The sequence below is a fragment of the Lolium rigidum genome, chromosome 6 (assembly GCF_022539505.1).
Source record: "Lolium rigidum isolate FL_2022 chromosome 6, APGP_CSIRO_Lrig_0.1, whole genome shotgun sequence".
NCBI classification, from domain to species: Eukaryota; Viridiplantae; Streptophyta; class Magnoliopsida; order Poales; family Poaceae; genus Lolium; species Lolium rigidum.
Genome location: NC_061513.1, coordinates 186,284,051 through 186,304,732, shown reverse-complemented (window position 1 = coordinate 186,304,732; position 20,682 = coordinate 186,284,051). Strand labels below are relative to the sequence as shown.

Sequence of the window (20,682 nt, the reverse complement as noted above, 5' to 3'; positions counted from 1 at the left end):
GGAAGGGCGATGGAGGGCAGAGCATCCATGGAGAGCCGAGAAGAGCGCTCGCCGACAAACACTCGTGCGTGGTATGGTCTCCGTTCTGGACTACTCGGTGGATAGCGTTTTATGGTGGAAAAGCATGAATCCTTGTTGCTTGGCTAGATACACGTGTAAGAAGTATACAGAAAATATTTTAACAAACCTCCAGTATATACAAAAAAAATTACACGTATTATGACCATAAGAAGCCGTGGCAACGTACGGGTATTCTGCTAGTACTCTTAACAGAAGGAAACGTAAATGTATTGAGTGCGCTTAAGACTTTTCTCCAAAGTACGTACGAGTGCTGACCAGATCAAATTCCATCTGAGCTGGCATTTCTGGAGACGCCAGTTAATCATTTCGTGCGGACTACCTCTTCCCCAACCCCGACGCCTGAAGCTGAAACCGGAGGATCATGCCTGTAACCTTCCTTTCGACCAGAACTCGGTGATGTGTATTAGCGTATCATTTTCTTCGATTCTTTGCTAGAGAAAGATCATGGCCGATCGATCGGCGCACCTCCCTGCTCAGCTTGAACAGTCTGCATGGGATGGTGCTCATTCCATTCCGTTTTTCTCCTTCTCACCTTCGTTCAACCCCGCGGAATATTAATCCTACGCACACGTAAACATATAAAAAACACGGCGATCAGCCGATAGAAGTAACCTCGCACGTCACAGCACCGAGTAACGACCTGGTACCAGTACTCCTCATCGCGCCCGCACGCATGCTGCGCTGCCACATATATGCACCTCAGCAGCCAAGCCAGACACCAAACCGCAGTTTTGCTCCCGGTCCGGTTGAGAATTCGGCAACGTCCATGTCCGTAGGCAAGAATACGTCGCCGTCGCGGCGGGAAGCGGACAAGGTCGAGGAGGAGGTGGTAGAGGGAGGACAGAACGGCCGCGACGGCGCCGTGGTGCAGCCGAAGGCGGAGAGCAACGGAGGGAAGAAGAAGGCGGCTGATCAGCGGCGGTACAGCCGGTGCTTCTCGGGGCTGGAGCTCAGCATCGGCCCGGGGCCGCTCAAGGACGCCGAAGCCGGCAAGCTCAAGGGCCAGATCAGGAAGTGGGCCAGGGCCGTCGTCACCTACGCGCGCCAGCTCAGCTTCGGCTCGCCGAGATCCTCCCCTCGCATGTCAGGCGACGGCGCCACGCCCAGGTCGGCGACCTTCCGTTCCAAGTCCAGGTCCAAGTCCGGCCTCGGCAGCGCCAGGGGTGACGATGCTCCCCGAGCACAGCCGCCACCGTGAACTAAAAGCTAGCTAAGCTTAACAGAGTCTCCTCCTCGATCGGTAGCGTGTAAATATGTAGAGCTATTCGGCTTCTTCTTTCTTTCCTCTTTTTTTGACAGAACAAATTACAGTTGCAATTTTTTCATGGCTTGATCATCTCTTTCTGTTCAATAAAATGTCTGATCTAGTTCTTCGTGTCCAAATATTGGGTTACTGGATGCATCCGCTGCCCTGGCTCATATTTGCTACGAATGCTCAGTTGACAAGGTTAGATAGCACATCCTATATACGGAGTATACTTAGTTCAAAGTGTGCAACTTCAAATTCTTTGGAGAATCTCTTCACGGATAATCTCTTCATGGGTATTATAATGTGAGCAATTCTGCTTCCTTACATTTTCTTGGCCATAGGATGGCTAAAGAAAATTTCCCCCCATCTCGCTCTCACCTATCTACAGTTCCTGTTCTCCTCTTTCTCCTCACCGGGCCACTCCTTCCTCCTCTCCGCCGGAATAGCCGGTCGGAGATGGAGACGAGAAGGCGCCGGAGTAGATAGTTTTAGTAGGGTTTGCGGCGTTTTGCCGGTTTTGGGCCTTCTGCCCTGTAGTTGGAGCAGAGCGCGCGATCTTCGGGCCGAGATCCCGCTCAAGCTACTGCTCTTTTGCCTCCTCGTGGTGCTCCGGTGGGCGGAGCCGCATGCGTCGGGCAGATTCACAGCCGGTGTCTCCGAAAATAAGGCCTTCCCTAGGAGCCCTCTTCTGAAGTTTGGACATGTTTCCGCGTTGCTTTTCTTGGCCGGCCATGGTGGCGAGGGAGAGAAGAGATGGGGTGGTGTGCGTCATGCTGCTCTGCTTGTCCTGGCCGGCTGTGGAGGCAAGGAGGAAGAGCGGAGTAGGGTGACACCCCCGTCTTGGCTTTCTGCAGGTGGGTGTTGTACATGGCGCGTCGGAGTTCTCCCTCTTGCTCGATCTGGTCACTCTGGTGGTGATGGAGAAGGTGGGGTGGGTGATGCTCCATCGACACGTCGGGCTCGTCTGGCTGCTACAACTGAGCTTCCCAAGCGATGGCGTCTGTCGCCGCCGCTATCCGTGGCCTCTTATGCCACCTGCTACTCTGGTGCCGAGTTCACCATGAGTTCATCTTCTTCCGCTTCGCCAAGGCGCCACTTCTGCGTGCCAGTGCTCTTGTGGAAGTTCTTCTCTGATCTCAGCTCGGGCCCCATAGTTGGTACCACCCCAAGTGGCATGTTCCCCGGAGGTGGCGTCGATTCCCGGGCGGCGAGATCTCCTGACAGCGGTGGAGAAGACCAAGGACTCGATTGCCTTTTCATTTTTAGTCCTAGGGTCTTTTCTGTAAAAATTGCGGCCTTATCTGTTCTCCCCCAAATTGTTAGGGGCCCTGATGTAAGTTGTAACCCACCGTCTTATAAATGAAGCAGTCTCTGGGACCTTCGGGTCCTCCTTTGTTCAAAAAAAAAAAGATGGCTAAAGAAAGGCATGCGAAGTTTGATGCCATCGGTTCCTTTTAACCTTATCTAGAGAATTAAAATTGCCTAAAGAAATGCGAAATTTGATGCCATCGGAGTATGTCAAGATTGGGCTAAAACCAAACACACCCGTCTAATTTCATCAAAATAACCCTTTATATATATGCATAACAGTTTCTGACTTAGACATGTTAACTTTGGGATTACGGAACAATGATGACATCGATAAGTCACGTGGAGTGTAGGTAACCGAAATAACCACACCAAAGCAACCACGTCAACGAAGTTCGATTTTTTTAGGCTGTCTCAATGATTGACGGTCAGAATGGATTAGAGCATGCATTGTGCATAGTTAGCACTAAACATTTAACCTCATATCAGTTAGAGTTCTGCTATACACACGATAAAATTTGTCCGATTCTCGTACGATCCTATGTGGCTATGAATCCTCTCGCGCGAGGAAAGTGGAGGCGAACTCGGTTTGGGTTTGGGCGGGGCTGAGACTTTGGTTGGCCCCACTGCTAAACATTCTTTTCTTTTTTACTTTTCCTTTTTTTTTTTTTTTGCTTGGGCGGACTGTTCTAGTAGGAGCAGGAGGTACCAGCTATCCATTGCTACATCTGGTTGAGCACTTGATTTGTGCTTCGAGATTTCACCAAGCTAGCGAGATAGCAACCTCCTTAATTGAAATACTGGATTTGAAAATAGATATGTAGCATCGATGTTATCACATCAAACTGCGGGCTACCCGTGGCCGCGCCGCTCTCCTCGTCCCGAAGTCGGAGGTGAAGGAGGAAGAGAATGAGGTGACAACGCTCCTCCGCCAACGGTGCCTCATCGCAAGCAGCGACGATCCCGAAGACATACCAGGGTACAACGCTGCCTTCATGTCGTCATTGAACGACCACAAGGCTTGGGAGGGAAACATCGTAGACGTGATCGCCATGTCAATCCGCGGGAGCGACAGACCACTCGTGCGACCTGACGTGCGACAACAGCGAAGCTGATCCCAGCGGTGCGGTGAAAGATGGACTCACCGACTGGGACTAGAACTTCTTCGAGTGCTACGACCGCTCCGGCCACCGCAAATGCTATTAGTTTATTGAATGTTTAAGTTGGTCGAATTTCATTCAAAACACTGTAATATATAACAATTTTGAATGAATTTGAGTGTTTTCGGTGAAATTAAATTTCTTAAAGTTTTGTTTGGGTGGCGCGACTTGAAACAGCCGCGCTCCAAAAACGGCAACACGCAGCGACGTCGCCTAAGCGCTCGATCTGACGCTATTTTCGGACAGGTTTTGGAGGAGGCCGCTGGAGATGCTAATTACTTTTAAAGTGGTGATTTTATGTTATATATACTTTTTGTAGATTGGAGGAACTGGGCACTATGTCATGGTTTGGCCTGGACTCGGACTTAGGCACATAGCACTGGGCAGGGGATTAATTTGCGTGATTGGCCTAAAGGAAAGTTAGCACTATGGAGAGCATCGTACAGAGTTCGTACGTCAATCGTCGTGTGTGGAGCAATTCCGTATCAGTTAAAGTTTAGAATGCAATCAAACTGGAATTAAAACTAAGGGCAAAACAGACATTACACAAATTTGCGCCACAAAATGGATTTTATTCTATATGTGTGACACCAAGCTGTCCGGACGACCTGTTTTGCCCAAAGTTACAAGTTTGATGATACCTACAGACCGTTCGAAAGTTAAGTTACCAAAGCAAGCCTCTAGTAAGAAACTGAAGACCAAATTAACCATTCCTAGTGAATAACCTAAATTTGAATAGGTGGAAATCAAGCTCCAGCCAACTGGAAGAAATACATGTAGCTGACTGCAAAGCTAGGCTACGGTCGACGACCATACTTAATCATCAGATCCAGGTGGAGGGGCAGTGGAGCGTAACCATGCAAACATTTTGTAGATGTCCAGCTCGAGTTCTTGGTGTCCTGTAGAATAATCGCTCAAGTGGCGACCCCATCCAGGCATAGTGTCCGTACAAAAGTGGGCATCATCTTTCATGTTAGGCAGTGGTGTGATACAGAGGCATGATTCGTGATTCGTTGAATTCCCACTTGAGTCAAAAATAAAGGAGCCGCTTCTACAATCGCAGGACTCTGATTTTCTAGATCTTGTGAACACTGTATCCAGCTTCTTCAGTATTCAAGCTGTCGTTCCAGCTCTCAAACTCCGACCCACCAAATCGAACTTGTTTAATGCCCAGATGACTGCAGAGAATGAAACAAACCTTGATAAGATTGTGTTTTTTTTTTTGCTTCATACATGAATACATTAATAAGCACTCAATACGTTTGAAATAGATGCAACTGAGTAGTGACATTCTGGCAGCAGAACCCTCAAACTGAACCATAAGAAAAAAGAGAATCCTGGATGGATTTTCTCTGCGATTTAAACCACTGTTTCCTAAAATACTACTACTACCTCAAAAGGCTTATATTTTGGAATGGAGGTACTCCAGTAATATTATTAATGCCATGATTGTTAATAAAAATATATGTCACTTATGATGTGCCTGACTAAATTAATATTACCATATGAAGACAAACAAGAATTTGGACACCTGCTGCTCTTAGTCAGACAAAATCATCAAATTGCTGGTGTTGTAAGATGCACCACTGCAATTCAGCATGGTACTCACATAGATTGCTTGCAGGCAGTGCACTACACAATAATCAAAGAACAGAATGAAGAAAAGAATAACAATTAACTTGATTAAACTTTGCCGCACAAGTGAACATTTTAACTACTTATGGAACTAAAAGTAAGCATTTCAAAAGTTATGGAACTAACAGAACTTCCAGTTACATGTGTTTTCTGGAGAGAGAAAAATGAAAATGGAACCATGGCTAAACACTTCCCTCCAAAGCAGGAACTGCAATTCCTCACTTTCAATTTAAATGAAAAGAAAAGAAAACAATTTGTCGTAGCAGACGATTGTAAATGTGTAGTGTAAGAGAATGCACTGTTACTGTATGGCAGGCTATAAGGAGTTGAGGACCCTACACAGGTGACTATCAGAGAACTATGGCCTTCTGTTCCTGTTCAATTTGTTCAACTGATGCCAAACCATATGATTCCAAATAATATTTCTCTTCCCTTTTACAAGGCATGCAAAAATAAAAAAGCGGAGGGAATAGACAAAAATGTAAAGTGTATCTACGTGTCCAACTGTATCATCCCTAGACCCTAATGACCAGATCCTGATGAATTGAGTTTACACTAGTAGCAACAACTTGAGTTGAGCGTTCAGATTCTTACTCTGAATTTATGGTGGTTAAGGAGTTAAGAAGGATATCCAGAAGCAATGGATCTTGAATACCAATGTCCACCCTGTGGAGATCAACATCAAAGCATAGTCATGGTTGATGCCAATGTAAATACAACTTGTAATCGTAAAAAAATGTAATTACAACTTGAAGAAGTATAAGATGTGCAATACTTTCTCTGTGTAAGGTGTATATTGACTGAAAGAACAAAATATTTCCCACTCAAGCACCCATAGACGCGTGTAATACTTGAACATCCTATAATTCAGATGCCTATCTTAAATGCTACAACAGTAATTAATTTTACAGTCATAATGCTGCAGCAGGCTTAGCACCACCAAATTTGGTTACATGTCACATTAACTTGTCTCCGCAAATAAACCCAGATTGATTAGTCTTTAGTTTGTGACCAACTTGCTTGCATATTTTGCTTACACAAATAACCAGCTGATAATATCATTCGTAAAACAGATAGTACAAATGATGAAACATGACTGTGAAACAATACCCTTGTTCAATCAACTACCCTATCATAACTTGTATGTCAACACGATAAGATTACAATAAAAGTTTGTAAAAAGGGCTAGAGAAAGAGTACACACCAGACACGTGCTAGATTATCTTGAATCTCAAGATCGCCAATGTTGTAAAAGGATGTCGGAGTAGCATTTGCTGCTTCAAGAGCATCATAAGTTGGTCTTTTACAATCTAGATCCAACTGTGATAACTGTAAAGGACAATATATTTTACAGAAGCGTACTGAAAGTAATGAAGCTCAATCAAAGAACTTAAGTTGCCACAATATGCAACATAGTAGCAGTGTTTAGTTGCCCTCTTCTGTTTGTGTATGCTATTTCGGTACACACCATATGATAGTGAAAGTGAAGAGCACAAATGAATTTACTTGCAAGGCACGCAAGGTTAGCAGAGATAAGTTTTACCTGCATATTCATAGAATTGCACCCACCAAGGCGTCCAACTATATGCCATGATCGCAGAGTCTGCAAGCATAATAAGAGGGAGAATTGCAACATCCTTTGAATATATTATCCACTACATAATAATTCTTGTAAGCATCACTAGTAGTACTTTATTTTGCAGGAGAAAGGGATAACAACTTACATCACAAATTAATTTCACATCTTTTGGCAACAGAGCATTGTAGAACTCGAACCATATGAAAGAATTGGAGAAATCAAACCTGGCACAGGCAAGAAACACAAGTTAATTACACGAGTAGAACACCTCCAAAAGACTGAATTATCAATTATTACTAGCTAATAGCTTGATAATCTCGTAAGACGGTGCATGTATGGGAGCGTGCAAGGTGGAATTACTTGTTGAAGACGACCTTCATGGGATTGGCGGAGCCGGTCTTGGCCTGCACGATCTTGTGCCGCTTCTTCTTTATCCTCTCCTCCATCTACCCGACCAAAGAAACACCAGACGAAAACAACATTAGAAGGGTAGATAAGGTATCGAGGAATGGGTAGAAGAAGAGAAACAAGTTCTCACGCGTGACTGGGCCTTCTTGGGGTCGTCGAAGTAGTCCCCCATAATGTCTCCGATCTCGGGGTCACGGTCGTGGTCATCCTGTTGGCCGTACTGCCCCCGCCTCGGGAGCCCCTCCTCCTGGAGCTCCTTCCACTCCTGCTCCTCCTCTTCTGCTGCCGTCGCGTGTACAGTTTCCCCAGCCCTCCGGCGGGCGACGAGGCGGGTGGAGCGCCTGAGGCCAGGGGGCAGGCGTGTGGCCGGGGTTGCTGTCGCGGTTGGGGTTGGGAGCGGTGGTGCGGAGGCGGTGAGGTAGCCGCCGAGGAGGGCGGGGAGCATCCCGGTGTGGCCGGGTTTGGCTCCTTGCTGCTGATACCGTTGCGGTAACTGAGGAAATTGAGAGGCGCGCGCCTCCAGCCTCTCTAGGCCCGCTGCGCCGCCGGGACGAATGTGCGGGGCGCCGGAGGTTGAGCACTGAACACCGGGGGAGTGTACCAGTGGAGTGGATGAGGAACGGAGAAGACAGAGCGCAGTAGGGGCTGCTGCGCCGGCCCAGGGCCTAGGCCCTAGGGAAGCCCACCATGGCGTCTCCTTTACAATTGGTTCACAGCCCAAGCAAATCCGTTACTGTATCTGGGCTCCGTGTACCGCACCACGTGATCCGACGTCACCGCGCGGCCGGTTCGTCACGTATCTCAATTCTCACATCCCGACCCCGACGTACCCGTCACATCCGACCCCTCCCTCCATCTCTCGCCCGCGCAGGCGCAGCAGCAGCAGCAGCAGCCATGGATCTGCTTCCGCCGGCGTCGGAGGCGCCGGCCGGTGGCGGCGCGGTGGCAGGGCGGGGGCTGCGGCGCGGGGTCGGCTTCCGGTCGCTCAAGCTGGTGAACGTGGCCATGGAGGAGGCCCTCCCCGCCGAGCCCGTCGGCGTCGCCTACGGCCGCCTCCCCAACGGCCTCACCTACTACGTCCGCTCCAACCCCAAGCCCCGCATGCGCGCGGCCCTCTCCCTCGCCGTCAAGGTCGGGTCAGTACTCACTCCCTCTCCTTAAGCTGCTCCGCCTCGTTCCCTTCGCTCCCTAGCTCTGTTTTCTGCTGTTTGATTTGGGGCGTGTTTCTACTATGTGCTTGATGGGTTGGCAAACTCAGGTCGGTGGTGGAAGAGGAGGACGAGCGCGGGGTGGCGCACATCGTCGAGCACCTCGCCTTCAGCGCCACGTCGCGCTACACCAACCACGACATCGTCAAGTTCCTCGAGAGCATCGGGGCCGAGTTCGGCGCCTGCCAGAACGCGCTCACCTCATCCGACGAAACCATCTACGAACTGCTCGTGCCTGTCGACAAGCCCGGCCTGCTCTCCCAGGCCATCTCCGTGCTCGCCGAGTTCAGCTCCGAGGTGAGAATGGCCTTCTATTGTTGCCTATTGCCTTTTATTAGTAGCAGGTAGCTTGAAAATCAGATACTGATGCTCGTAAATGGTGCCGAGAAGATTCGGATTTCGGCCGAGGACCTGGATAAAGAAAGAGGCGCTGTGCTGGAGGAGTACAGGGGTGGGCGCAATGCCACTGGGCGGATGCAGGACTCCCACTGGACATTGTTGTTTCAGGGTTCCAAGGTAATTACTCTCTGTCCTGGCATATACGAAAATATGATCACCTTATTCCATCATATCCATGTGCTGCACAGTAGAGCCGTTTCATCAACTTATTCCTAATGTGATCCGATGGTGTTGCATTTGGAGCTGCAGTTATATTTAAAAGACATGGCCTGTTAATGTCCTTTGGTTCAGTATGCAGAACGCTTGCCGATAGGTTTGGAGAAGGTGATACGGACTGTTACGCATGAGACGGTTAGGCAGTTTTACCATAAGTGGTACAATCTAAGCAACATGGCTGTCTTTGCTGTGGGAGACTTCCCAGATACACAGGTCTGTCATGAAGCACACTTCTATAAAATCGTCAATTTATCCATATATTTACCCTACTTTTGCGTGTAATAATTCTTGACTTAATGCAGGCTGTCGTTGAGTTGATAAAGGAACATTTTGGCCAGAAAGCCCCAGCTCCTTGCCCTCCACCAGTTATACCGGACTTTCCAGTTCCATCACATATTGAACCTCGGTTTTCATGCTTTGTCGAATCCGAAGCTGCAGGGGTCAGTACTATAGTCTTGATTTATTTTGCAAGCGAATGTGAGTGTTTCTAATAACACACATTTATCTGTTTTGTTGTACCAAAATCAGTCAGCCGTTGTTATTAGCTGCAAGATGCCTGCTGGTGAAATCAAAACAGTGAAGGATTACAGAGATTCATTGGCAGAATCCATGTTTCATTGTGCTCTGAATCAGAGGCTCTTCAAACTATCTCGTAGAAGGGATCCTCCATACTTCTCTTGCTCTTCAGCCGCAGATGCTCTTGTCCGTCCAGTGAAGGCATATATTATGACATCCAGTTGCCGCGAAAGCGGCACCGTGGAGGCTCTTGAGTCTATGTTACTTGAGGTACTTTTATAGAACATTTTCTCTGTGTGAAGATAAGTAGATCGATTTCTTGCTATGACACCATCAATCAACTGAGTAGATATAACAGAATATCAAGGCAAGTTCCTGTGAGCCAGTTACAGGAAAAAAAAATACCACCATTACTTGATTTATATGAATGTATGCTCCTTGCAAGGCCAATCATTGGCACACCAAAAATAATTTATTAACATAGAGAATTACATTTAGTTCCCAATCTTGAGATGGAAAAAATTGACTTCAAAGTGATCTCTTCAACAATATGTTTTCTTAAGGTTGCTAGGGCACGGCTTCATGGGTTTTCTGAACGTGAGATATCCATTGTGCGCTCTTTAATGATGTCGGAGATTGAGTCTGCATATTTGGAGCGTGATCAAATGCAGTCCACCAACTTGCGGGATGAGTTTCTGCAGGTTCTCACAATTCTATCTCTTAACACTACTCCAGTTTATGTTTGTAGAATTTATTTTGTTGCATGCTAGGCATCCTATTTTTTTAACTAGGTTCAGCCAAATGTCATGTGCTCTATGAATTTAGTCTTCAGATCTTAATGTAGTTCTTAATATCTTTGCTCCTGTATTTTTCCGTTTAGTATATCAATTGAGTCAATTAATGTCCATCATCCACAATTTTCTAAGCATACATATGCCATCTGCATTGTTCATTGCAGCATTTTCTTCGTGAGGAGCCTGTTGTCGGGATTGAATATGAAGCACAGTTGCAAAAGACTCTTCTTCCTTGTAAGTACAATTGCCTGCTACCTTAGTGTAAGAGCTCATGCATACAATTCTTCATATGTCATTTTAGTTTGCTTTAAAATAATCCGTTTCTTCGCAATTTAGATTAGCATATTTATATTATCTATGAGAGTTGTGACCATGGTTTTTAATTGCCAATACCTCTTTGTTTACTTTCAACCAGACATTTCTTCTGCGGAAGTGGTTAAGTTTGCAGAAAACTTTTCAACAATCAGTAGCTGTGTTATCAAGATTGTTGAGCCCCGAGCTCATGCTTCTTTAGAGGATCTGAAAGCGGTTGTATTGAAAGTTAACACTCTGGAAGAAAACAAGACTATTCCTCCCTGGGATGAAGAGCAGATCCCTGAAGAAATTGTTAGCCAAAGTCCAGAGCCAGGGTATTACTTCACAATCATTTCCTTGTTAATGGAGTTGACATTTTGCTTAGGATAAACCATCTTTTTTAATGGACTATTTGAAATAATTTTGGTTATAGTTTTCTGCCCGTATGAGCATTTTTGTACTTTGCACATTCTTACTGTCCACAAAAATTCACAGAAATATCCTTGATAAAGTGGAGCACCCAGGCATAGGTGCTACTGAGATGGTACTATCTAATGGGATGCGGGTTTGCTATAAGTGCACCGACTTTCTTGATGATCAGGTTAGTAGTATCCTGGAGCTAATACCTTTGGCCACATCCAGGCCTTTCTACCATAATTTTGTTGATGGAAGTCCTTAATATGCACATATCTGAACTTTTTGTTAACCTTTTCTCCATCAGTTCCCCCCCTCCTTTTGAAGAAAACATTACTTTCCAAATTTACCATAAATATTTGCATACCTCTTCATATCAGTTTTTTTCCCAAGTTTGCTAGGTTAGACCACATACAAGATACTCGTAGATTGAATAGAGATGGGGTCTAACATCTACGTATTATAGGATTATTATGAGGAATACAAGGATAAATTTCTGTCCTGGGATGTTTTGAGGTGGTGTTGTCTTGCCAGTAGAGACAGTATGACACTTAGTATGTTCGCTGTTTCATGTTTTGATACATAATAGATGATATTAATGCCATGTCATATATAGAAGGTCTATAAGTAATTAGTCAGCATTCAGTATACCTTTGGAGAAAATAAGTAGATGAATTATTGTCAATTACCAGGCAAGCGCATGAACTCCAGAGGCGTGATGCATATATTTTTTAGAATGGTACTGCAGTAGAAACAAAGTAAGAAAGTAGTGACATTTGTTTTTCAATCTCAATCCAATCGTTGTGCCTTAATTAAAGTAAACTGCATCTGGATTGCCACTTTAACTCTTCGGTGTGTATCTTGTTGCATATTGTTATGAACCAACTGTGGATTCCAAAGTTAATTAATTGATCGTGTTAATTGGAAGTTTCAACCACAGATTGTTTAGAGAGAATTCTTTATTTGGCCCTGTCTGAAGTTTGCCTTCCTTTTTTTGGCCCTGGCAAATTTTTCTTCCTTTCATGACCCATAAAGTTTGGTTGGTTCCTTATTTGGCCCTCTAGTACAATTTAAGCACTAAGAAGACCATTTTTCCCCTGCAACAATATGTGACAAAATTGCACTAAAAAAGCTGTGATATACTAGTTGGTTTGTTAAAAAAAAGTAACCCCCACTGTGGCTGGCACCAACGCACCATTTTGCCCCTGCTGCAATTTATTCCGGAAAATCTCAAATTTATTCCAGAAATTACTTCAATTTTTTTGTATTTCCACAACTTCAAATTTTTTGATATTAAATAGGCACAAACATACAGACAATCCGCAGGCACGCCAGAAATTTTAGCCTAAAATACATTGTATTTGGAAAGATACAAAAAAGACAAATTTCTGACAGACTATACGTACGTACACTATACGCCTATATAATGTCAGATTTTTGTTTTTTTCACAGCCTAAAATAAAACGTGTTTGTGCCCGAAACATTGCACGTACATCCCAATCATATACATGTATTTCTGGAATAAATTTTAGATTTTTGTGAAACTCAAAAATTTGCTAACATATTACGGCAGGGGCAAAATGGTCATCTTAGTGCTTAAATTGTACTAGAGGGCCAAATAAGAAACCAACCAAACTTTGTGGGTCATGAAAGGAAGAAAATATTTACCAGGGCCAAAAAAGGAAGGCAAATTTCAGCCAAGGCCAAATAAGGAATTCTCTCGATTGTTTATGTACAGTTATCATTTACCTTTGGTTACTTTGTGACAAGAGCATCTTTTTGTTTGTATGTTGAACTATTTGAAGGTTGTTTTTACTGGATTTGCGTATGGTGGTTTGTCTGAATTATCTGAAGATGAATATACTTCATGCTCAATGGGCTCGACAATAGCAGGAGAAATTGGTATTTTTGGATACAGACCTTCTGTCTTGATGGACATGCTTGCTGGCAAGAGAGCTGAAGTTGGTACAAAAGTTGGGGCGTACATGAGATCATTTTCTGGCGATTGTTCACCTTCAGATCTTGAGACTGGTTTGCAGGTTTGTTATACATAGCGACCATATCATTTGTAACTGTGAAAAGTGGACCTGTGCTTATGCTTGACTGCCTTCTGAAATATAGCTTGTCTACCAACTATTTACAACAAAGGTGGAGCCAAGGGACGAAGAAGTAAAAATAGTGATGCAAATGGCAGAGGAAGCTATCTATGCTCAGGAAAGAGATCCTTACACTGCATATGCAAATCGTGCAAGGGAAATAAATTACGGGAACTCATACTTCTTTAAGGTACACCTTAACAGACTGGATATTGATAAAATGATAAGTTCCCAATGCTTTCTTATTATTGCTTAAAATTTACTAGAGATTCATTATGCAGCCAATAAGAATAAGTGATCTGAAGAAAGTGAATCCAATCAGAGCATGCGAATATTTCAACAATTGTTTCAAGGATCCATCAGCTTTTACTGTTGTAGTAGTTGGAAACATCGACCCAGCCATCTCAATTCCACTGATTTTGCAGTACCTGGTATGTTTGTTCCTCTCTTTGACTGTTACAAAGCAAAGAACGATGCCTTGTAATGCTGGTGGACCGTTGTTTTGCAGGGTGGGATACCTAAGGTAGGGGATACAGTTGAGCGACTTAGTCGTGAGGATCTAAAGGGATTGCCCTTCAAGTTTCCTGAAACCATAATTAGGTTTGCTGATGTTCTTTTCTTGCAATAATCAACTTTTTCACGGATGCAGGGTGTTGCAACCACCCAGTTTCTTTCCTTTTCTAAATCTGCCTTCTAAACACTAGTAATCTTACCCTGAAGTGTGTTCATTTCTTGCAGAGAGGTTGTCCGCAGCCCTATGGTTGAAGCTCAGTGCTTTGTCCAACTAGGATTTCCGGTGGTTTTGAAGAGCACAATGATGGTACGCATACCTTGAAATAATATACGAGTAGTAATTATAATAGTTTGTTGCAAAAGCTAAACATGTATTCTGCTACACGTGAAGACGGAGGATATTCACTACGTGGGATTTCTGAGTAAACTTCTCGAAACAAAAATCATGCAAGTACTTCGCTTCAAATATGGGCAGGTAAAATATCCTGGGCACCCAAACATAATCTGGATTTGATAAGTCGTTTCAACTTGGTGTTTAGTGAATATATTATTCTTGTTTCGCAGGTCTACTCAGTTAATGTAGGTGTCTTCTTAGGCGGCAACAAACCATCCAGAAGCGGAGATGTTCGTGGAGACATAAGCGTGAATTTCTCATGTGATCCGGACATGCCATCTAAACTGGTACGATTTATTGACTTCCTGGTTAAGGTTATAAGCAGCTTCAGTTTTGACACACCCACAATTTCTTCAGGCTGAATTTGTTCTGGAAGAGATATCATATCTACAGACAGAAGGCCCTTCTGAAGAAGATGTATCAGCTATCCTAGAAATTGAACAAAGAGCGCATGAAAATGGATTGCAGGTTTTAGTCCATTTTCATTATTCAATTAGTGGTGGTATAGTTTGGCACTTGAATATTTACGGATGATCATATTATTTTGACATATTGTAGGAAAATTACTATTGGTTGGATAGAATTCTGCGGAGCTACCAATCAAGAATTTATTCTGGAGATGTTGGATCCACCTTCAAGGTAGTGTCTTATGTCATCGAATTCTTCTTTCTCCTTTTGTTTGTTGGCTTGCAGACCATATTATCATCAGAGGCATATATGCTTTTTTGATGTATCACGTCTTCCTTTTTTTCCAGTCTAAAAGTGTTGCGTACTTGACCATTTTCCCCTCTCTGCAGGTCCAAAATGAGGGACGTCTAAAAGTTAGAGAGGCTTTAAAACCAGAGTCGATGCAAATGGCCTTGCAAAGGGTCATATCTTTCCCTTGTAAAAAACAGTACACCGTAGTAATTCTTATGCCAAAGCCATCTCGCTGGAATTCGTTGATATCGGTTGTGAGTTGGGGTTCTGGTGGATTTAGCAGAGATGCCAAGGTTAGATATTCAGTGCCATTGTTTCAGGTAAACTCTTCACCTAGTGACCATGTCAGTATTTGAAAATTCATCTACCTGTGCAGATTTTGGCTGGCATGGCCGCCACACTGGTCTTAGCAGCCAGTTTATGGAGATACTCACGAGGCGCACTGAGATCGTAGCGCACGGCACATTCCAGCATGTTTAGTTAAGATCCAGTTGGTAGAAGGATTTTGTTACCATACCACCTGACCATCAACCAACCTGTTGGCGGGTGCGGTGATTCTTGGTCGTCATGGAAGAAGATATACAGCAATTGGTAGAATAGATTCGTTCCTCGCGTGTAAGTTTGTAACATCATTTATATTGCCGCATGCGTGCCTGTAACAGCCGCCCACAAAGTTGATTCTCCAGATTGAAATTAGGCACGCAAGGTAGACTGCGGACACCAGATATCCAGTTTTGTCAGCGAGATCTTTTGCATTTGTTTCTTTTATACCCAGGATGACGTCAGGACTAATAGATGTACTCTACCATTCTTATGTCTGACTCCTCATTTTGCACTTTTGTCTCGTGACTTGGTACCCGATTACTGGCTTGAATAGGAATAAATGTGGATTGCACATTTTTGCTCCATCTGTTGACAGCCCTAGTAGTTTGTACAGAACGATCATATGCGTAAGTCGAATATGGAATGCGGATTTATTTTTTGATGAGAAAGCCTCATTGCGATTGTCCCTTCCCCCTGGACACGATTTGGATAAACATGATAGATTGGCGTACGGCCTACCGGCCCCACCAAACACCGACCATAGTGGTGATTTGGCATCCCCGCAGAGAAAAAGAAAAGGAAAGAAAAAGCCCTGCTGCAAGGAGAGGGAAGAAGAATCCCGAGTCTCTGGATTTCTCTGCACGACGCCGAGAAAAGACTCTTGCTCCACAGGGAAAGCCTTTGCCCTAGAAGTATTACAAGAGGCAGGCCGCCGACCAGAAGGCGGCAGAGGAAGAGTAAACCAAACAAGAACACCACTACTGCATTCGCGGCGAGCGAGGAAGAGGGCGAGCATGGCGTGCCTGCACGACCACGAGTGCGAGTCTCACAACTGCGCCGCAGATTGGTCGCTCTACAACCACGTCGACATCCCCAAGGTTTTTCCTCCCAATCCCCCCTCCATCTCCCTCTCCTGTCTCAGTAATCAGATTGGGCTACCATCTCTTCAGCGATCGATTAGGGCTTGTCCTTTTTGTTGCATTTACTGTACTTACGGTTATTTCCCCCCTTGTTCCACGGCATACAGGTGGTGGCTCTGAACGAATCTGTGGCTGGGAGCGTCAAATCGGTCTTCAAGCCGTGGGAGCAGCGCCTCGAGACTTCTGGGGTATGTCCGTATCCCTATCATATGTATTTACCAACAGCGTCGATGTCGCGTTGATTTAGGCACGCCTGGTGGTTCCCCTTAGAGACATCAATAGCGGGACTTCCGATTGCAATCTAGTACTACTAGTAGTTTAGTAACCACTGGACACCATGCCCCTGTTCTTGCTGCTTGTTTCAAGCCAAATATGCCACGGGTCAGGCATTTCTATATTACCTGTCATTCCCAGTCATTTTGTTTCACCATCCACTGATGGGCCCCGCTGTGGATCGATGATCCTCGTCTCTTTTGATATTAGATTAGAACGAATGGGCCTCTTATATTGTATTATTACTGGCTACTAGGTACTAGTAGTTTATCTTGCAGATCTTGCCCATACAAGGTCATTCTTGGTATGGCAAATTATTTCATGCAAATCCAATTATACCATTGCTGACATGGTTAGTCTGCCAAGGACTCAAGTTATAACTTAACAAGATGTCTGTAAAGCTTTCAGAGTAGCCACATAAGACATACTATATAATAGAAAAGATGATCATATTGACACTTCCACAATAGCATGCGGGAACACAGTAGGCTAACAGGTTTGCGTATGCAGACGTTTTGAAGTGCATGTCTTAGTACCTTTTATCGTATCGTATAAAGATTCCCCACTACTCTGCATGAGATGTTAGCTACTGTATTAGTTATGCTTTCATTCTCCACCACTTAATCCTGTAAGGTACCTAGAACCAAGATGAAATCCTGATGCTGCAGTTTACAGCGTTCATTACAATTTACAAAATGAATCAGTTTTCAGCACATATGCCATTACTTGAGTTTCTCCTATACCTGTCACCTTCACTTATATTGGCATCCTTGCTGCACCAGGGTTTTCTGGAGAGTAATGAGGGTGACCCTGAGTTGCTTGTTTTCATCCCGTAAGTAGCTCACATCACTTTGTAACTAGATATATATATGCGGCTGTACCTGTTCCCTTCTCTTCTTATATTCATACTACTATATGTGCTTCCTTTGGTGTAAATTTTAAAAACACAGAAACAGACCTTAATCACATGTTGAACATTTTTTATATGCCTTCTATGTAGGATTGACTGCTATAGTGTTTAGGGTACATAAATATGTGGTGTCTTGGTTAGATAAGTCAATATACGTGCGATAATGTTTAGGGTGCATAAATCAGGATGGACTTTGTAAGTTAAAACATTTGTTGTCGTTTTTCAGTTTTGATCATTGGGCGATGTGGCTGTGCTTAATTTTTTGTGAACGTTGTACTAATCAATTTATTCACTCCTTCTCTCCGGCGATATCAAATATACAATTTTATTAGGTTCAATACCGAGCAATCATTCAGTAATAATTTGTCTGATGACAGTAGTGCACTTTTTAGTCATTGAATTATATCTTTTTTTTCCTAGCCTTTGCATCAGCTATTTGAAGTATCCTGAAGAGTCGGAATGGAATTAGGGCCCTTATGTTAGTTATGCATTAATAACCTCCTCAAGGTAGTGGGCAATATGTGAAATGGACATCATAGGCTAGTACACAACATGTGTCCCCTTCCATAAAGTTATTCTTGTAATACAAACAGCAATTTGACTGCATTCTATTGTGCACTACTCATGATCAATATGCATACATTGTGTTCATGCTGCCTTATACTGAAATACTGTGATATATCAGATGTTAAGGAACATGTTTTCTTCTTTTCGTTTTTGCTTGTATTCTTATCCTAATACTTACCTGTTTACTTGTAGATTTACATCAGATGTTAAGATCAAGAGCATTGCTGTTGTCGGTGGTGCTGACGGGACAAGCCCTTCAAGAATGAGAGCGTAAATTTTAGGATTTTCGCTTTTCTTTTTTGCTTTTCTTTTTCTCGACTCATCCTAATAAGAGCGCATTGATATCTTACAGGTTTATCAATAGAGAAGGTATTGACTTTTCTGATGCTCAAAACATGCAGCCCGTGCAGGTGCGATTTTAATTAGTTTCTTTTCTTGTCATACCACGACAATAAACTCCGGCTCTAACTTGAGATGTATTGCTTGTGCTAGGAATGGGAGCTGGCAGAGAATTTGCGGGGAGTTCTTGAGTACCAAACAAGGTATTTGCTTGTGCCTACACTGTTCAGTTATACTGACTTTTAGCCTCAAAAGTAAGCCTTTTATAAATCTTAACTTTATTTAGATGACATGCTCCACTAGATAAATTACCTTTTAACTCATGTATAAGCTGGAGAATACAATCATCCAATCCAAGGATGATGTGTTGGGCCTGAGAACGTTCATGTGACGATGTTTGCAATAGTACTGAGAAATTTGACCTACTTTTGTACGTCTCTGCTGCTCAATAGGCTGAACTCAATAGATCCATGCGTCAGTGCTGTATAAATCAGCAGTACTTAGTTTGCTAGTTAGTTATTTCATTTCAGCAATAGTTTTTTTTCTTGCTGTTCGCTAAATTCCTTGTAACTGTTATGTTTGTAAGTTATGTTTTGACTCTGCTCAGAGTAACTTGTGTTCTTCCTTGTTAGCGTTCCTTACCTTGTTTTTCTGCGTATTTCGTGATTTTTCGGTTGTCAGATATTCAAGGTTCCAAGGTGTGGCCAACCTAACACTGCATTTCCCTGATAACTTTGGTGGCGATACAACTAAGATATATTACATAGGGTTGCGTGGTGAAGCCACTCAGGTATGGATGTTTGCTTGCGTGGTCTGGAATCACATTGAATGCTGATATGTGACTGATCCACGCCATGCCACCTATTGCAGAACAAAAGGGATGTCGTGGCCACAATTGTGTATGAAGTAATGCCCAATCCTTCTGATCACAAGTAAGCTTTCCTAACTATTGAGCCACTCCTTGTTATTGTTATGCATCATTTCTGAATTAGAGCTGAATGTAGTTACACTATATAAGGAAAATGTTATATTGCTTCAGTATGCTTCACTTCAGTAGTTCCTCTGCAGTGCTTAAGATGTTCTTTTCACTTGCCCCCTTTTTTATTTTTTACTGAATGCAAAAGGTTTTGATCATAGGTAGATCATGATAATAAGAATTTACGTGCCCGCCGTTTCAAGAAATAGGAGTAACCTATTTTGTCATATGTTGCTTGAGTGACAAATGAACCGTTGCATCTTCCTGTGCCACATTTGGTGGTTCCTCTCTTCTAACTTAGCATGTTAACTTGGTTGAGTTTTACGTTTTACCAATACATATGGTATTGTTTAGGAAATGTACAGAAGATACAAGTTTCCCCATGCAGTTGATTAGTTCCACACATCGCTGTCGTTTCATGTTAATGTTTTAGCTTCTGTTTCTTGTACCTGAGGGCAACCTAACACCCTCGTTCTTTCCCGTGCAGAACAAAATCTGAGACTGGAGGTGGTTTCTCACATGTTGAGTAGTCACGTGGACATGTCAGGTGCGATACGACAGCATCTGGAGCAAAAAGCGCACAAAGAATCTTATAATGTTTCTGTTTGGGCGGCTATCAATTATCCCGTTCTCTGTAATGCCATGCCTAGGCAGATCCAAGTCTGGTGCTGCTCCCGACTGGAGGAACTGTGACGTCTGTTAAGTTCTGTATTAATAAACAGTCCTGCTGTTACCACTTGTAGGTTTGTCTCTGGAGTCACTTGTAGCGTTGCCTCTTGAGTATAATACCAGTGTACTTGTGGTCAGTGGCTCGATGATGGTGTCATCAGAGTTATTGATATGTATGATTCGAGTAATCTCCACCTGTCGATCTCCAGTTGTTGGTTGTTTCTTCTTGTATAATGCTGTGTGTTGGGGTTACCAGCCTACGTGGCTCCCAGAATATGCCATTGAAGTTGAAGGTAAGCTGGACAAACTAAAAATATGCGTGTATTCCCTACAATGGATTATGGTAGTAATGAGAAACAGATTATGGTGAAGACCGAGTTTTGTTTAGAATCTTGATGGGATCGGGGGCATCACGAGGAGGTTTGGAGGTTTGGAATGGTTTGAAGATTCATATAAGAAAAGTTATTTTTTAGGGTTTTAGAAAAGTTCGGAAATTCACCGGTATTGTTTCGGAGGGTTTCT

At 43.7% G+C, this 20,682-nt stretch overlaps 4 protein-coding genes across 6 annotated transcripts; 3 read left to right on the top strand and 1 right to left on the bottom strand.

Annotated features, from left to right (window-relative positions):
• Positions 1 to 740: 740 nt before the first annotated feature.
• Positions 741 to 1,464, top strand: LOC124659132. Its single transcript, XM_047197066.1, has one exon. It carries the CDS (start codon positions 755 to 757, stop codon positions 1,277 to 1,279), a length of 525 nt encoding a protein of 174 aa, XP_047053022.1. The 5' UTR covers positions 741 to 754; the 3' UTR covers positions 1,280 to 1,464.
• Positions 1,465 to 4,409: 2,945 nt separating this feature from the next.
• LOC124668079 lies at positions 4,410 to 7,983 on the bottom strand. The gene is made up of 7 exons (XM_047205280.1): positions 7,551 to 7,983; positions 7,373 to 7,458; positions 7,158 to 7,236; positions 6,977 to 7,036; positions 6,638 to 6,762; positions 6,028 to 6,099; positions 4,410 to 4,976 (listed from the first exon to the last, which is right to left on the bottom strand). Exons 1-7 carry the CDS (start codon positions 7,863 to 7,865, stop codon positions 4,874 to 4,876), a joined length of 840 nt encoding a protein of 279 aa, XP_047061236.1. The 5' UTR covers positions 7,866 to 7,983; the 3' UTR covers positions 4,410 to 4,873.
• Positions 7,984 to 8,314: 331 nt separating this feature from the next.
• On the top strand, positions 8,315 to 15,864 carry LOC124660476 (zinc protease PQQL-like). Its single transcript, XM_047198291.1, has 21 exons — positions 8,315 to 8,556; positions 8,679 to 8,925; positions 9,019 to 9,144; positions 9,319 to 9,456; positions 9,546 to 9,683; positions 9,772 to 10,029; positions 10,323 to 10,460; positions 10,718 to 10,787; positions 10,969 to 11,182; positions 11,343 to 11,448; positions 13,067 to 13,300; positions 13,383 to 13,547; positions 13,639 to 13,788; positions 13,866 to 13,957; positions 14,096 to 14,177; positions 14,262 to 14,345; positions 14,435 to 14,551; positions 14,622 to 14,732; positions 14,823 to 14,903; positions 15,062 to 15,256; positions 15,340 to 15,864. The coding sequence occupies exons 1-21, from the start codon at positions 8,315 to 8,317 to the stop codon at positions 15,415 to 15,417; spliced, it is 3,066 nt and encodes a 1,021-aa protein (XP_047054247.1). The 3' UTR covers positions 15,418 to 15,864.
• A 199-nt stretch (positions 15,865 to 16,063) lies between these two features.
• LOC124666607 (PITH domain-containing protein 1-like) lies at positions 16,064 to 20,368 on the top strand. 3 transcript variants are annotated; one of them, XM_047203946.1, is made up of 10 exons: positions 16,064 to 16,384; positions 16,534 to 16,614; positions 17,482 to 17,531; positions 18,369 to 18,446; positions 18,529 to 18,586; positions 18,669 to 18,718; positions 19,197 to 19,305; positions 19,386 to 19,447; positions 19,979 to 20,038; positions 20,146 to 20,368. In XM_047203946.1, exons 1-9 carry the CDS (start codon positions 16,301 to 16,303, stop codon positions 20,019 to 20,021), a joined length of 615 nt encoding a protein of 204 aa, XP_047059902.1. In that variant the 5' UTR covers positions 16,064 to 16,300; the 3' UTR covers positions 20,022 to 20,038; positions 20,146 to 20,368. The 3 variants fall into 3 exon arrangements, with proteins under 3 accessions (XP_047059902.1, XP_047059901.1, XP_047059900.1); XM_047203945.1 differs by having other exon boundaries at positions 20,142 to 20,368; XM_047203944.1 differs by having other exon boundaries at positions 16,065 to 16,384; positions 19,979 to 20,368.
• Positions 20,369 to 20,682: the final 314 nt, after the last annotated feature.

What these genes read in the sequence shown, in the direction of transcription:
- LOC124660476 (XM_047198291.1), top strand. Translation starts at nt 8,315, where the DNA reads ATGGATCTGCTTCCGCCGGCGTCGGAGGCGCCGGCCGGTGGCGGCGCG. An exon ending in GAGACTTCCCAGATACACAG is followed by an intron (nt 9,457 to 9,545) that starts GTCTGTCATGAA and finishes GACTTAATGCAG; the next exon opens with GCTGTCGTTGAGTTGATAAA. An exon ending in TTGAGTCTATGTTACTTGAG is followed by an intron (nt 10,030 to 10,322) that starts GTACTTTTATAG and finishes TGTTTTCTTAAG; the next exon opens with GTTGCTAGGGCACGGCTTCA.
- LOC124659132 (XM_047197066.1), top strand. Translation starts at nt 755, where the DNA reads ATGCTGCGCTGCCACATATATGCACCTCAGCAGCCAAGCCAGACACCA.
- LOC124668079 (XM_047205280.1), bottom strand. Translation starts at nt 7,865, where the DNA reads ATGCTCCCCGCCCTCCTCGGCGGCTACCTCACCGCCTCCGCACCACCG. An exon ending in ATGTGAAATTAATTTGTGAT is followed by an intron (nt 7,037 to 7,157) that starts GTAAGTTGTTAT and finishes TTATGCTTGCAG; the next exon opens with ACTCTGCGATCATGGCATAT. An exon ending in GATAATCTAGCACGTGTCTG is followed by an intron (nt 6,100 to 6,637) that starts GTGTGTACTCTT and finishes TGATCTCCACAG; the next exon opens with GGTGGACATTGGTATTCAAG.
- LOC124666607 (XM_047203946.1), top strand. Translation starts at nt 16,301, where the DNA reads ATGGCGTGCCTGCACGACCACGAGTGCGAGTCTCACAACTGCGCCGCA. An exon ending in AAAACATGCAGCCCGTGCAG is followed by an intron (nt 18,587 to 18,668) that starts GTGCGATTTTAA and finishes TGCTTGTGCTAG; the next exon opens with GAATGGGAGCTGGCAGAGAA. An exon ending in TGCGTGGTGAAGCCACTCAG is followed by an intron (nt 19,306 to 19,385) that starts GTATGGATGTTT and finishes CACCTATTGCAG; the next exon opens with AACAAAAGGGATGTCGTGGC.